The sequence below is a fragment of the Oratosquilla oratoria genome, chromosome 41, assembly GCF_046742065.1.
Source record: "Oratosquilla oratoria isolate Oo_2021 chromosome 41, ASM4674206v1, whole genome shotgun sequence".
Lineage (NCBI taxonomy): Eukaryota > Metazoa > Arthropoda > Malacostraca > Stomatopoda > Squillidae > Oratosquilla > Oratosquilla oratoria.
In genome coordinates, this window is record NC_134817.1 from 4,567,501 (window position 1) to 4,585,000 (window position 17,500).

Consider the following 17,500-nt stretch of genomic DNA (forward strand, 5'->3'; position numbering starts at 1 on the left):
TTTGCGTTTATTCTTTCTTCTGTGTTGCTCTTCAACTTCCGCCCATCCACAAGGCTCTTGGTATCTTCCTCTGAGGGGATAACTCTCAATTTCCTTTTAACCTTCTTATTAACGTTGTCCTCATTTCCCAGTTTCCGAATTCGAAATCGTTAATATTAAAGACCTCTTCAGCAGAAATAATTTCAAAATTTCGTTTTTCCATAATAGGGTATGTTTCGTTTCCAACAACCTGAACATTGATCAAACTAAATACATACACACACACACACACACACACACACAGAGGCTCTCGAACACATGCACGTAAACACATACAAACACACACATACACACACACGCATGAAGACACACACACACACACACACACACACACACACACACACACGTACTGCGAGAATACACTCAACTGTAATGTCTTTGAAAATAAGATAAGAAGAACGCGAGCGAACACAAAGGAACTCGTCTTCAAATTGAGTTTCCGTCCAGTCAAAAATATATGAATAACATAAAGAACAAAAGCCCCACCCCCCTTATCGGAAAAGACGCTTTCCCCATAAGCAAAGGAAAAACAACCTGTCAACAAATAAAATGAAACAAAAATACTCATCCAACAAATCCCTCCTTTTTCTCCTTCTGCTCCTCTGCCTACTCCTCTTGCTCCTCCTCCTACTCTTCCTCCTGTCCTTCTTTCTCTTCCTCCTCCTCCTCTTCCTCCTGCCCTTCTTCCTCTTCCTCCATTTGTGATTAGAAGCTAATCCTCCTCTTCAGGACAAACCCAATGACATCAAACCCATAACCTTCAACTGGGCCCTATTCGCAACTCTCTCCTCCTCGTGATCCTCTCTCTCGTCCAAGGACGACCCAAGCGACTCTTCGAGGATGACCTCAAGGGACTGACCTCTTTTCGAGGCGGAGGTGACCCTCAGGAAGCGTCGCTTAGGGCAACCACTGGTTGGTCGGGTCTCCTTTGATCATCGTCTACGAGGAATGTAAACAGAGGCACATGTTGACACAAACGTCCTGCACAGTATACATGACATCATAACAACATAAAAATAAAAGAGACTGCAAGAGACCATAAGGCCAACACTAGGCAGTTCCATGTCCATTACCACCTACCATCCCCATGCATAGTTATCTAACCTTCTCTTAAAGCAACCGATAGTTTCAGCGCTCACTACATGGTTACTAAGTCTATCCCATTCGACAAACACTCCTGCGTTTCCGACCCAGAAGTAAATGATTTCCACAACGTTCTATGGAGACGTAAACACGTACGTTTAAGACAAACGTTCGAATGTAGGCGCAGTAAATACAAAGAAAAATTAAGATCAAAAGCAAGGGTATTCGTCAGAGTGTCAAAGGACAATACATCCACACTCACATTTGAACTAAATAGGCTTGCAGCTCAGTTGGAAGAAAAACAAAGTGAAAGACAAACACCATTATGGGAAATTAAATACCTTTTGTGATATACAGTAGGCCATTTCCAGGTCCCAAATATGCAAAGCGTGATAAAAAAATATATACGAGTCTACCTGTGTATATATACATATATATATATATATATATATATATGTATATATATATATATATATTATTTATATACACCAACACACACACACACACACACACACACACACACATATATATATATATATATATATACACATACATATATTACAAAAAACAGAAACGGTAGTAATGAATTTTAAGCGTCCAACAAGGCAGCATTCCTTCCATACCAAATATGTTAATTACATAATTCTAAAAAATTCTTTCCCTTTTCTACTTCAATGCATTTTATTTACGGAGACTTATTCCACCGCCTAATTCCAACGATACCGGCACGTTATCGAAGAGATCCACATTCAATGAGATTCTCGCGTTCCATTGAGAGTATACAGTGTATACGTTTGCTTACTCTAACTTTATTTTTCAATATTGTAATTAATTTGCGATATTCCAGGACTCCACGTTTTTACATTTGTGCTCGTACATCGTGGATATAGAAAATAGAATGTTAATTGTAATACTGATGATCACCATGACTGCCACAATGTCACGTCCTTAACGTGAATAGAATCCTGTGGTTGTGCTGTGTCACGCCCTTGTGTGAATAAAGTCTCCTGTTTGTAATTTTAAGGCACGCCTTGTATGAATATGATATGTAATGTATGTTTTATATTGTATCGTATTCTATAATGTATAAATATTTCTTGAAATATTATCCATTACGCAATACCCGTCTGTTGGAGCGCGCCCATTACGTATTATAAGATAACGCCAAGCTCAGAAACGTATCATAATTTGGCGGAAAAAAGCTCACTTTGATTTCAAATTGACTAGAGTTCTTTAAACTATTACTTCATGTAACGTTTTTACCACATTTTGAAACGTCGGCTCCCATTCACGGAGTATAAGAGGCCAAGCAGAAGCTACACAGAAAGAAAACAGAGACCACACAGAGTGACATCGAGAAGAGAAGCAGGTCCAGAACGAGAAAAGAACCGAGAAGAAAAGAAAAGAAGCAGACGTCCAGGGCCCATCTGAATCTACGTAGAATTTCTACTTTCGTCTATTACGACAACTCCGCTAAACAAGTCCTTTTGGCCACAACTTAGGCCCGTCTCAAAGCGAAGTGCAAACAAAGCCTTCGTATATTTTCCCAATAGTATCGGACATCCTTCAGATTGCTGCTTGACTACGAGCAACTCGACACTCTGTTATTTGAATCGTGACACACAGTAACTGGAGAGACAGACTTGATGTTTTATTTCTTTATAGGAAGGTTCCCATATGTACACCACAGATGTGTCACTTATACACGAACTCGATAATGCCAACGTTGAGGTGATCATTTAAATGTAAAGAACATACTCATGTAAAACCGGAATCTAAAAATGTCCCAAATGTGCCTAAAGACAAAATAATAATAACAATACTAACAATGTATATATATATATATATATATATATATATATATATATATATATATCTATATATATATATATATATATATATATATATATATATATATATATATATATATATATATGTATGTATACAACTTCTTTATGCTAAGGTGGTTCCTCTAGGAGTGAGAAACAGAATTCCATAAATAATGAGACCCAGAAAGATCTCAACGGTAGCGTCATGAAGGAATGAACCAGACATTCGTTGGGCATTCCGACATAACTCCCCTGTGTTTGCTGCCTTGCTTGATAAGCGTCTTGTATTGATCACAAGTTAACGTTTGCAGAGTCTGAAGGAATGCCAGATCGCCCATTCAATTCCGCGAAAGTAAATAGGAACAAAACAAACGGTACAAATGAAGGTAAAGTAATAAGAATTTACATGAAAAAATCACCTCCATACACGCGCATAGAGATACAGTGTTATAAAGTTATATGAATGAAAACGAAAACAAATAATAATACAAATAAAGTGATGTTCACACAGGAACGCGTGGTAACAGTATAGTATTATAATACAAAGGATTACAAAGGAGGAACATGCCGACAGGAGACCCTTTGGTCCATAACTAGGTCAGATGCGAAAAAAAATATAATTATGATAAATAAATAAATAAAATATATAATATAGAAAATAATAAATGAAATAAATAAATAAATGCATATAGTTAAATAATAAACACACAGGTAAATAGTAAATAATGATAGATCAACATAACTAATGATAAATGAAAAGCAAGCAAATAATAAACAACATAGTACACATCGCACATATAGTACATCCACACGTATGTACTACTGCTGATCTCAACTCAAAGAATATTGATCACTATTGTTCCTCTTTTGTTTTGGTGGAAACTCTTTGTTCAAACAATTTCATGTTTTTCCTTACCAAATCCTACCTCCGCCTTCCACTTGAAAAACTAGATTATGACTTCGCTTACAGAAATCTAGAGTTCTCTAAGAACATTTCGACAGTATGTCTAACATTCGTATAGGTTTGCGAGCTCCTAGTCCATCATTAGCTCTGCTATATATGACGGTAAGGTAATTTGATATTTGGATATTTGGAAAATAAAAATTGTAACCAAAGTTATTTTTCTCTCAAACTCTCAACTGTCGGCGATGGTGAAGCCCGTGGAAGCCCAGTGTGATAGCCCCTAAAGGATGGTCTATGAACCTGGACTCTTTCAATTGAGTCTCATAAGTTGAAGGTTGAGGAAGAATGAGGCAGATCTATATCACACTGAGGATTCTGATTGTTTGTTTGGATTTAAAAAAGGGGATGTGTGCTCAGTGGCTTCGGCCGCAGTAATGCGCCTCCTGTCGTATGCTCCTCACTTTCTTTGTTAAATGGTTGGTTTTAAGTATCAATATCTGGATTTCGGTGAAGACTGCTGTGAGCGTCAATACTAATCCCGATCGCTGATGTAATCAGACACGCGCGCGTGCACACACACACACACACATAAACACACATACATACGAAAGACTCACCTATACAAATTGCTTCTACCCATCAAACCGACAGGGTTAAATTGGTTGACAAAATGAATAATTGAGCTCTCTCACATTAAATTTCGTTTGTTTATTTCATTCTATTGACAAAACACAAGAGAAAATAATAACAGATGTGTATGGACCGTACGACAAGAGAAAAGAACTTCTTCAAACAAAAATCAAACAAACGAAACAGGTAAACAAACAAATAAATGAAGAAATAAGCGAATACAAAAAATGAACAAATGAATAAATTAATACAGAATATGGGCGATACCTTATGGTTGTGGTAGCCGGAGACATGAATGCAAAGATAGACGACTGCAGCATAGGGAAGTGTGTAGAGAAACAAGAGACAATAGACAGACTTGACATTGCAACTATGTTGAGAGAGAGAGACACATTACCCGTGACCAAAAGACCCAAACACAGAAATAAACATTCACAGATTATTTGTTTGTTCCGTGACGTTTGGAAAGGGGGCCTGCTGGATCAATATGCAATAGGAAGGGTTGACATAGAAACACTTAATTATTCAGCAGAGCGGGGGAATAATAATGCTTGAGAGATGTAAAACAAGGGAAGGACAGTATTACTCAAATGAGCAATAAATAAATAGGGGTAAGAGTGAATTGTGAATTTAGAAATATAGAAATAATGTTATGCATTTTGAAGGATTGCGTGCTTAGCATTGTGGGTAATATCGATGAAAGAACGAGACAGAAACACGTGTACTATCCTATGCATTTATTAATTTTATTATCATTTATATTATTATACATACATTTTTTTTATTTATCATTATTATTTATATTTTTTCGCATCCTAGTTATGGACCAAAAGGTCTCCTGTCGGCATGCTCCGCCTTTGTAATTCTTTTTGTAATCCACGGACATCCCAACTCATACATACGCTGGTAGCATATTCAGAAGCTGATCTCGCATTCGCTTAATTGTAGGTTCGAATCCCGTACTCCTCTCTGATTCTCAGCAGTGACTCTTCGGTACCTGCCCCAACAGTCCGTAGAGCAAAGGTGACGGCTTCGACCGCAGCTACTCAGCGCCTCCTGGCGTAGCCTCGTCATCTTCTTCCCAACCCATATCACTCCTTATCTTACCAGCCCTCTGTGCAAGACTACCCACATGTACAGACACTCTAGGAAACCTCAATCCATGACAACAACGAAACACCAAAACTCACTCTTATGTGTTCATTCTTGACCCTTTCTTCCATAGCTTCTCTGTCCTTCCAACAGTGACTAGACAAATGTTGTCACTTTCTTCATCCTGCCCTCGTTCTGCCATCTTTATTTCCCCTATCTTCAGAACCTGGCTCTTATTCACATCTATTCTCAATTTATTTATATCTATTTATATAAAGTTATCATACCTATTTATATATTTATTCATATCAATATTTCTATCAATTTGTTTATGTACATTTATTTATATCTCTTATTTATATCTATTCTCTACATTCTCACATATCTTCCCAGTCATTGTAAACACATCATCGTCTACCTCTGACGAATATCCACATAATTACAAAATACGGTATAAATTTCCCCCTTCTTCCTTCTTTCCCGAACGACCTTCATTTAACTATATTTACTTCTTTCACAAGCGGGTTAGGGCGTCGTTACTTGCGGCGAAGGTCGACAGGATGACGGTTCGAACCCTGCCACCGGCGAAGTTGAACCAAGGGCACGGTTCATTAAATTCTACGCTACAACGTCCTCTGTGAGGGGCACCGTCCTAGCCTTCCGATAAGGGGGTCTGTGACGTTACGCCATATCATCATCACAAAACCAATTCATACACAAACACTCTGAACCATTTCAGTCTCCTCTCATTTATGGTTTCCACTGACGTCAGAAGACTTCTTCTTATTCCATTCTCCTTCTTGGCAACCTTATCATACGCTTTCTTACGGTCCTGGAACGCCACACACATATCTCCTTTCCTGACCTTCAAATACACACACACACACACGCACGCGCACACGCACACACACACATATATATATATATATATATATACACACACACACACACACACACATATACACAAACGTGCTTAAACACAAAATGTTTGTATGTGTGTGTGCATGTGTGTGCGCGCGTGTGTATGTGTGTGCGTGCGTGTTTGTTTGTTTGTTTGTTTGTTTGTTTGTTTGTGTGTGTGTGTGTGTGTGTGTTTACCTAGTTGTATTTTGCGGGAGAAGAGCTATGCTCGTGGAAACCCGCAGTTGTATCTTTCCGCATCCAGTTCTTTCTTAAAGTTGTGTATAGTTTTAGCACTCACTGTTTTCTCTTTTAATTTATTCCATGTATCTCACTCTATGTGGAAAGCTATTCTTTTTCAGATCTCTTCTGTAACTGTCCTTCTTAAGTTTCTTCTTGTGTCCCCTTGTATTTCTATTGTCCCATTTAAGTAGGTCATCCCTGGCAAGGACCATCCCTTTCATAATTCTATATATGGATATCAAATCGCCTCTTTCTCTTCTTTGCTCCAGGGTTAATAATTTTAGTTCTTTTAATCTTTGTTCATATGTCAGCATACTGAGTGTTGGTGCCATCTTTGTTAGTGCTCTTTGAATTCTTTCTAGTTTATTTATTTATTTATTTATTTATTTATTTATCTATTTATTTATTTGTTTATTTTTTATTTTTTGTACTGGGTGACCATAGTGTCGCTGCATACTCTAATTTTGCTCTTATCAGTGTAACTAGGATTTTCTTCACCATCTCCTCGTCCATGTAGTCAAAGGCCACTTTCATTGATCTTATTAAGTTGTAGGTTTCTCCAACTATTTTATTTACATGTTTGTCTGGTGTCATGTCATTTGAAATGTGAGCATGGGTACACGCGTGCATGCATTTGTAAATGCAGCAAAATCCTTTTTCACCGTGCGCCATTTCATTTTCAACTCTTCACAAAGAAAATCCGCGAAGGAACCAACCAAATTGAGTCACGTCGAGGAGGACCTGTGGTGGGGAAGAACGGACGCCAAGGGCGGGAGTGAAGAGCCAACCTCCAAGGGGCACGAGGTGGGCACGAGGTGGGCACGGGGTGGGGAGGAGGAGAGGAGGGTGGAGGAGGAGGAGATGGGGGAGGTGGTGGAGGAGGTGGTGTTGAGAATGTGGGAGATATGAGGGAGAGCATGTGGAGGCGGTGGTGTTGAGTTGCTGGTGATAAAGTTAAGGATAAAGTGGGTAGGTGGTTGGGGAAGAGGATGGGGAAGATGTGAGTGCATGGAGTGGAGGATGAGATGGGAAGGAAACAGAGGACAGGTGGGAGGGGAGGAGGTGGGGGAAGGAAGTGGAGAGGGGAATAGGCGGGGCGTTAGGTGGGGAGGGAAATAAACCCGGAGAAGGAGCACCACCTGGGGAGCAAAAGGATGTGTCTGTGTGTGTGTGTGTGTGTGTGTGTGTGTGTGTGTGTGTGTGTGTGTGTGTGTGTGTGTGTGTGTGTGTGTGTGTGTGTGTGTGTGTGTGTGTGTGTGTGTGTGTGCGTGCGTGCGTGCGTGATTGTGGTTGTGTGTGACTGAGACACTGCCCAGGGAGCAGTGATAAATAAACAAATGAATAAATAAAAACTATAATCATGTAAATAATAAATAAAATACATAATTGCATAGGTATAGTTAAATAATAAACAAACAGGTAAATAGTAAATAATAATAAATTGACATATAACTAATAATAAATGAGAATAAAGTAAATAATAATAAACAAACAATAACAAAACAAATAAACAAATAATATATGATGATGAGGAGGAGGAGGAGGAGGAGGAGGAAGAGAATGAAGAGGAGAGGGTGGAAAAGAAGGAACAGAGAAAAGACAAAGGAATGTAAAACGTAGTTAATAACGATGATGACGATGAAGACGAGGAGGAGGAGTTGGTGAATGAGGACGAGGACGAGGAGGCGAAGGAGGACGAGGTCGACTAGGAAGAGGCGAAGGAAGAGGAAGCCGAGAGGGAAGAACAAGAATAAGATGACAAGGAAGAGAAGAGCGAGGCGGAGAGGGGAGAAGGAAGATGGGGAAGAGACAAACGAAGAGGATAACGAGGAGGAGAACGTGGAGGGGAAACAGAAACCAGTGGGTAGAGAAGCAAAGCCAGACGGTGAAGAGTGAAGGAAAACTGCTGCAGCTGGCACAAGCAACTGCTACAGGAGCTGCTGCTCCAGACATCACGAGCAACAGTGGTAGCAGTAGCAGATGGGGGGGGAGGAGTGTTGCACAGGCTGCAGAGGAGGGAGGAGGAGGTGAAGGAGGAGGTAAAGGAGGAGGAGGACCCCGAAGGAGGGAGATGATATAATGGAAGAAGTACCATTACATATATATATATATATATATATATATATATATATATATATATATATATATATATATATATATATATATATATATATATATATATATATATATAGTTTATTCAGGGACAGGACTGTAGTTCTAAAGCGGGCCTTCACGATCAATATTATTGCGCAATATTCTGTATTGTACAATATTATTGACGGTGTAGGGATGGCATTGAAGAATAATATAATATATTGAAGACGCGTGCCTCTTTAATACCATCCCTACACCATCAATAATATTGTACAATGCTGAATATTGCGCAATAATACTGATCGTATAGGGACCGCTTTGGAAGCTGTCCCCGGGCAGGTGGGGGGGGGGGTAGCCTCACCCCTCCCACGTAGCCCCCAAACTGAATAAAATCACTTGACGGCAGCGAGAACAAACGTACGAGTCGTCAACAGTAGCGAGAAGGTTACTCCACTCCTGTCGTACTATATCGCTGAGTTATTATCAAGACGTTCAGGATTTTGATCACATACACGCTTTCCCCCCTCCCACTCCCCCCCACACCCTCCTCCTACTCCCCACTCCCCCCTTCCCCTCCCCCCCCACACCTGCATATCTAGCGTACCTTCAAGATTACGATCTCATTTTCGCACACACTCCTCTTATCTTTATCATCTGTACCCCAACTTGTGCTGAAACAATGCAAGTGTAGTACTTGGACTGTACATATTGTTGTACTGTTACTGTGTTTTACTATTGTATTTAGTCTTTTGACATCACCCACATATCTCAGTCCCGTATTAAGAAATACTAACACGACTATCACTCTTCCATACGGGAATTATATATATATATATATATATATATATATATATATATATATATATATATATACATATATATATATATAGTTTAACGTCACAAACTCCTCCCATCGGAAGGCTAGGACGGTGTCCCTTACAGAAAACTGTGTAACGTGGAATTTAATGAACCATGCCCTTGGTTCAACTTCGCCGGTGCCAGGATTCGAACCGCCATCCCCTCGACCTTCGCCGCAAGTAACGACACCCTAACAACGCCCCAGCCCGCTCAGTCAGCGAGAAACATATATATGTGTGTATATATATATATATATATATATATATATATATATATATATATATATATATATATATATATATATATAATAATAATAATAATAAATGAATAAAATAAATGAACAAAAAATTTGAACCAAGAGACACAGTGCAAGCTGAAATATTTGCATCCTCAAGAACGCCTATGCCACCGTATAGTGGAATAAAACGGGAAGTCGGACAAGGACTAGCGAATGGATGAAGAACTGCAGAAGCTCTTGAAGAAGAGGACTACAAAGAGTGGGAAAAGGATATGACTGCAAGAAAGGCTGTGGTGCGAAGAGTCTTGCGCTGTGGGAGAAGCGGAAGGCGCTGAAGACAGACTCCCTCTGTACGTGCGTGGACTCTGACGGCGAAGCTTCAAATCGACGAAAGTGTGAAGAAAAGGTCAGGAGCAAGGGTGGGAGAGGGAAGAGTTAGAGGAGGAAGAGGAGGGGGAGGGGACGGTTGTGGAGTAGGAAGGAGTTGTGGAACAGGAGGAAGAGGAAGCTTTGGAGGAGTAGGAGGAAGAGGGGGGAGGGTAAAAATTAGGAAGAGGTTATAGAGGAGGAGGTTGTATTAGAAGGAGGAGAATTAGGAGGTTGAGTAGGAAGAAGACTAGGAGGAGGAGGAGATAGAGAGGAAGATAGAGAGGAAGAGAAAGATAAGTGACAGAGAAGAGAGAGAAAAATATATGAGAGAGAGAGAGAGAGAGAGAGAGAGAGAGAGAGAGAGAGAGCAGGGGACTGAGACTAAATGATTTTGGACTTAAGCAAAGAATGGAGTAAATTTACAGGAGCACCCCTTGTGACCTCCCTTCCCCGAAAGCCTACGTTTTGTAATCTTAAAATACAAAACCCTTCGTCAGGTTATATAGAGTATGAAATTATGTTTCGTGTACAGAATCCTGTCACGCACAAAATAATATATTTTCAAAATACGACCATCATATAAAAAAAAAAAATCCTGTTTACTAACGACCGAACTCAAAAACTCAAAATTTTGTGCAACTCTCAAGTCTCCTGAAATCTCTTTTGGAGACCTCGAAGAGCCTTCCAACGAAGATTTCGCAACTCTGAGTACCTTCGGCCGAAGCCGTAACCTATGCACTATGTGGTTTAGAAACCGTTGGGAATTGGAGAAAAACGCAGGACTCGAACCCGGGGCTAGGATGATACGAGACTGGCGCACCTCCAAGTCTTCTCGAAAAGTAAAGAATTCGACTTTGTGTTCTTGAGCCCTGAGAGCTCCTTCAGAGGAACCGTCTTGGACTTGGAGGATCACCGCCGCTGAGGACTATCGAGGATGAGGACAGAGATAGCCTCCTCCTTGGGTACTACGTGCTCCTCGGAAGCTCTCACGCCTCTAGAACCCTTGACCCAAATCTAGAAAACTCAACGTTATTCGCTTGAGGATTTATTTAGATTTTTTGTTTTTTGTTTTTTCTTTCTGAAAAAGTCTTATCTAGGCCTCTTACGCCCCTTGAAGAATCTGCTTTGCTTAACTTCTTCTTTTAGAATAATCAAACCTTTTCTAGGTGTTTCTACATATTAGGACAACCAAGGAGTACCAAGAGCTCTAGAAATAGCACACACACACACACACACACACACACACACACACACACACACACACACACACACACACACACTAAGATGAAACCATACATGAAGCTGATGATAGATATGATGAATTGGGGAGTAAGAGACAGACCACACGAGCGTTGTTCTACCTGTATACTACAATTAGGTAAATACGATTAGGTAAACACACACACACACACACACACACACACACACACACACACACACACACACACACACGCACGCACGCACACACACACAGCCCCCCGACTTCGAAAATCAAGGTCCTCCAGATCTTCTTTAGCACTTCGTGGGCTCTGAAGACGTTCTCAAGAACTCTTCGAAGTTGTCTCCTGCTCTTCCGGAAGAACCTCAAATATCGGGAACTCAATCGATATTGCTTCTTCAGTCGCCAACATTTCTTCGAGACTTCTGCCCCTCATATCACTCCCCTCCCCCCAACTAACCCTTGAGACCCCTCACTCACCCCTAAGCCCCCCACCCCATATCCTCCCAAGGCCCCAAGTGCGTTTATTTTTTCCAATCATCTTGGCCTACGATAGTAGTTCGTTGTCTCATCGGGTTCTTGTGTTGTTATTTTTGTTTTTATTATTTATTTATATTTTCAATTATAAAGTATTGTTATCTATTATGTTATCAATTATCATCACCATCATTACACATTACGTTTCTTAGTTTTTATTATCATATCATTATCATTACTATTTTATTTTTCTATTTATTTTTTTGTTCATTTTTCTCTATTGTTTTATCTATTTTATGAATTAATTGTATCCATTCTTCTTATTTATCTATTTTTGTGGTGATTTTTTTTTCCGGTTTTTCATCTGCCATGTAGGCCGTGACTTCGCGTGCGTCTGAGGTCGTCCTTCACTCGATCGAGTTTTGAGTTCGAACTTCATCGATCTGACGTTTCCATAATTTTCTTGTTTTTCTTTTCGTTTTCTCTTCTTTTTTTTCTCCCTTTGCCTTTTTCTTTTTCATTTTTCTCTTTTCTGGATGTCACGAAATGTGAGTACATTTATTGGCTATTCACCTGTCTCCACCATACATCAGTGTCAGGTTTATTTTATATTATCAAAAAACGAAATTAGAAAAGAATTGCTCCACCCAACGTAATAAAACAATGAAGAAAAAAATTAAATACAATTCTTATTTCGGTAATCTTAAAGAAATTTTGTCCCGTCCAATGCTAAACGATTTTCATTCTTATCTTAGGACACCTCATGTACAGAAATTGCTTGACGTCACTTTGCCTCTCCCCTTCCCCCCCACTTACCCTCCAAGTCTTCTCCCCTCCCCCTAGTCCTCTATCCCCCCTACCAACCCCCAACCCAGCTCCCCCCAGAGTCCCAAATCATGCTTCCCTTGTAAAGCAATGATGTCAGCGATGGCGGGACAAACGTCCGCGTGCAAAAGTTGCCGTCCACGCGAAAAAGGACAATGTGTGTGTGTGTGTGTGTGTGTGTGTGTGTGTGTGTGTGTGTGTGTGTGTGTGTGTGTGTGTGTGTGTGTGTGTGTGTGTGTGTGTGTGTGTGTGTGTGTGTGTGTGTGTGTGTGTGTGTGTGTGTGTGTGTTTCGTCCACCACCTCAATTTATTGACGAACACACGCACACGCATACATCATGAACGTGACAGACTTTGTGAAGAACAATTGATTTCCTATAACTCAATCTATCCTTCAACTTTTCAATTCTTTTCCATTTCTATCGACGACCTCCACGACCCCCAAAGTCTTGAGTCGAACTTGAGGTCCCTCTTCTATCGAACTCACACACATACATACATACACACAAACAAATAAACAAAATTGTCGGAGAATCCTACAACTTGCTAAGATCAATAAAAGTGGCTTTTACCTATTTAGACGAAGAAATGGTTAAAAAAATATTAGTCACACTAATAAGGCCTAGACTGGAGTATGCTGCGACACTATGGTCACCCAGTACCAAAAAGAATATAAAGAAAATTGAAAGAATCCAGAGAGCAACCACGAAAATGGCCCCAGCACTTTCAAACCTGTCATATGAGGAGAGACTGGCTAAATTGAAATTACCGACTTTGGAACAAAGAAGAGAGAGAGGCGACCTACTGACCATCTACAGAATCATGAAAGGCACGGAAGTCCTTGATAGAGAGGACTTACTAAATTGGGACAAAAGAAATACAAGAAGACATGAAAAAAATCAAAAAGGATATTTATAGAAGAGGCCTGAAAAAAAAAGTTTTCCACACAGAGTGGTAGAAATCTGGAACAAACTGGATAAAACAATATTGTATGCAAAAATCATACACGAATTAAAAAGCAAAATAGACACTGTGAGATATAAAGACGGGACACCACGAGTATAGCTCCCCTTCCCGTAAGAAAAAACTAGGTAAATACACACACACAAACACATATAAACAAACATACACACATATGTCCACGATTTCAAAATGCACAAATGAGGCTGTAACCCCACAGCCACTGGCAACGGTTCTCTAATCCTCCCATGAATCTGTATGTATGTATGTGTATATAAATATATTTATATATGTATATATATATATATATATATATATATACATACATATACATATATACAGATATATACAGATATATACATATACATATACATATATATATACATAAATATATATATATATGTGTATATATATATATATATATATATATATATATAAACTTCGAGAGAAGCAATTTGATCGAAATATACCCAATGTTGAAAAAGGACAAGGAGGGAGAGGGAGGAAAAGGAAGAAAAATAAGAAAAACATGAAGCTTACAGGACACAATTCTTGGATTCGTCACTGACCTTTAACAAAGGCCCCAAGGTCAACCTGAGGTCAACCAGAGGTCAACTTTGAAGTCTAGCTGTGACATGTGTGGGGCTCCAGATAAATCTTCGGCTTCAAGTTCGAAAGGTGGGTATATATATATATATATATATGTATATATGTACATATATATATATATATATATATATATATATATATATATATATATATACACACATATATATATATATATATATATATATATATATATGTGTGTGTGTGTGTGTGTGTGTGTGTGTGTGTGTGTGTGTGTGTGTGTGTGTGTGTGTGTGTGTGTAATGTATCATTTGTTGGACTCGTGATCGACAGGAATTATCCCCTTGGAAGAGAGCTCAGAGGTCATATATGGCCCGATGCATGGGTAATGATGTGACCTTACACGCGCACACAACTCTTTGCCCACCAGAGCTGGAGTGCCGGCTTCATACTAAAATGTTCAGCTTTGGGCGAGGTTCGAATTAGGATCGCTGAATTAGTGGTCGAGCGCGGTACCACCACACCATCGAGCCGCATGTGTGTGTTTGTGTGTGTACGTGTACTTACACATATGAACGGAATTGCGTGTGTATTTATCCTTGTAGGAAGGTGGAGATAATGAGATTTGTGTCCACATTGACCTTTTGTCTCAGTTTGACATCAGGTCACGGGTGAAGCCGTCACGTGATCGAGGGAGCGAAAATCACGTTTTAATCTATCACGTTACGTCACTGGCGGATGTCACCGTGGCACGATACACGACTCCCCAATTCATCAACCAATCAATGGGGGGAGTAGGGTTTGGTATGTCTGCCGCCAAGCGATTTTATCCAGCTGAGGAAAAGCTCCGGTCGTCACGCGCCCAACGAGGTGGCTAGACATGACTGCCTTTTTAACGAGTTTTTACGTGACATGCACTACAGCGGACAAACGAATCTGCCCCACGTCACGACACAAATACGTAACCCGTTGCTGATACATTATCACAATGATGAATACGAAGATTAAATCTTATTAAAATAAATTTACTGTATCTGGAAATACATTAGTCAACTACGAATGATGTAGTTGTATAGCTTTCACGCCTCAAGGCAGAGATTTTTAATGTTCCCAATGGTACCACACATCTTAATAAAATTAATAAGTGAATAGATAAATAACAAATAAATAAATAAATTCTTACCTTTATTGCTCTTCTTGTCCTTCAAGTCCTCGACTTCCTTGCCAGCCTCAAGTCCTCCTCGACCACTGGACGCGCCTCCGCCCTTGAGGCTGGACTGAGGCGTGGGCGAGGGCGAGGGTGAGGTCAGGGTGGTGACTGAGGCCGACTTGATTAAGCTGGAGGGGGAGGTGGCGTTGACAGAGGTGATACTTGAAGGCTTGGAGGCTGTAGCGGCGGCGGCTGCAGAAGAGGCGTCGCCCTCGAGAGGGGATCCGAGGGTAAGGGCAGTCGGGGGGCGGTCGGTGGGCACCGAAGACGATCTTCCCAAGTGCTTTGAGGGGGAGAACGAGGAGACGAACTTGGAGGACGAGGTGGCTGGAGAAGGACGGAGCATCGAGGGCGAGCCGTTGCCGCAGGCTGAGGCCGACGTGCCAAGGATGGAAGGATGTGGAAGCTCATCCTTGGCACCAATCATGGTGCGGTCGACCTTGAGGGCTCACTCTGGAGGGCGAGAGAAAATAGACATTAGCTTCCAACGCAGAAACAAGACTTTGAAATCATCCTAAGCTTAACTAACGCCGCGTTCACAAGATCATATCCGACCTAAATTGTTCACTGAGGCATATACATGTACATACAAGACTCCATTCTCCCCATAAAGGAGGGTAGCCGGATCAAACGTGGGTACCCTAGTCCCCTCGCTCCGCTTCACATAGTCTCCTTTCGCAGGGTCACAATGACTGTATTCTTGTCCCCCTTTATGCGGGAGGGCAATTCTACTGGCAGAAGGAAACGGCACTCTACGTTACACTATGTAACGCAATGGAATAAAATAAAACAAAATAAAATGAAATAAATGAAATATGATAAAAATAAATGAATAAAAATTAACAAATAGTTAAAAAGATAAATAAAAAACAGATGCATAAAGATACATATGTATTTAAACAAAAGATTAAAAATATATAATATAAAAATATATAATGAATAAAATAAATAATTCATACGAATATAAAGAAATAAAAAAACTAATGAAAAATAGATACATAAGTAAATTGAACAAAAGAATAATAAAACAAAACAAACAAAACAAATATATTAATTGATTAATTAATAACGGGACTATGCAAACTCCGTTCTTTCTGTTTCTTCCACTTGGGCAACGCCAAGCAGCACCAAAGCCGCCGCCTCCGCCTCCTCGCAATAATCGGGGGGCACCGCCCGCCCGCCGACCGACCGACCGATCCAACTTTGAAACCGGAACTTTGATTGCTCTTGTATCGGCCCCGGACGGACGCGTAGCGCAGCCGAACCCCCGAAGGGACACGGGCGGAAAGGTGAGGAGGTACGAGGAAGAGGAAGAGGAGAAGGAGGAGGAGGAGGAAGATGGGAGGAGAAAGAGGGGAGGAGGAGGAGGAGGAGGACGAGAGGAGGAGGACGAGGAGGAAGAGGACGGGGGGGAGAGGACGAGGAGGAGGAGGACAAGGAGGAGATGGGTGAGGGGGCACAAGGAAGAGGAAAAGAAGGAGGAGGAAGAGGAGGAGGAAGAGGAGAAGAAGGAGGAGAAGAAGGAGGAGAAAGATTAGGAGTAGAAGAAGGAGGAAGAAGAGGTGGAGGAGAAGGAGGAGAAGGGGAGGAAGAAGAGGAGGTCGTCTCAAAGAAGTAATACGAGAGTTATGATGATGATGATGATGCTGATCAGCAGGATGAGGAGGAGGAAAAGGAGGAGGAGGAGGAGGAGGAAAAGGAGGAGGAGGAGGAGGAAGAAAAGGGAGGAGGAGGAGGACAGAAGGGTGCTCAATAATATTCTCTCCCGGGGGGGGAGGGGGGGGACCAATCACAATAAGAAGACAATTCAAAGTCTTTAGGGTGTGTAAGGGAAGGACAACCCCTAAAAAGTGGTTTGCATCCCTGAGCCTATGGATTCACTTTTTTTGGAAACCTGAAGAATGTAACAGGAAGTCATTATCCCTTTACTGATTCTCTCTTGAAGAAGAAGAACGCCGAAGAA

At 40.7% G+C, this 17,500-nt stretch overlaps 1 protein-coding gene across 1 annotated transcript in view; it reads right to left on the minus strand.

Annotated features, from left to right (window-relative positions):
* The window catches only part of LOC143021303 (uncharacterized), a 310,379-nt gene that overhangs the window by 2,531 nt on the left and 290,348 nt on the right, over nt 1-17,500 (minus strand). Inside the window, exons 2-3 of the mRNA XM_076178711.1 lie at nt 15,511-15,990; nt 1-70 (exon numbers count right to left, since the gene is read on the minus strand). The exon at nt 1-70 is cut by the window's left edge and continues 72 nt beyond it. Of these exons, the coding sequence (XP_076034826.1) occupies nt 1-70; nt 15,511-15,964 (524 nt within the window). The 5' untranslated portion in view covers nt 15,965-15,990. The remainder of the gene's footprint in view (nt 71-15,510; nt 15,991-17,500) is intronic.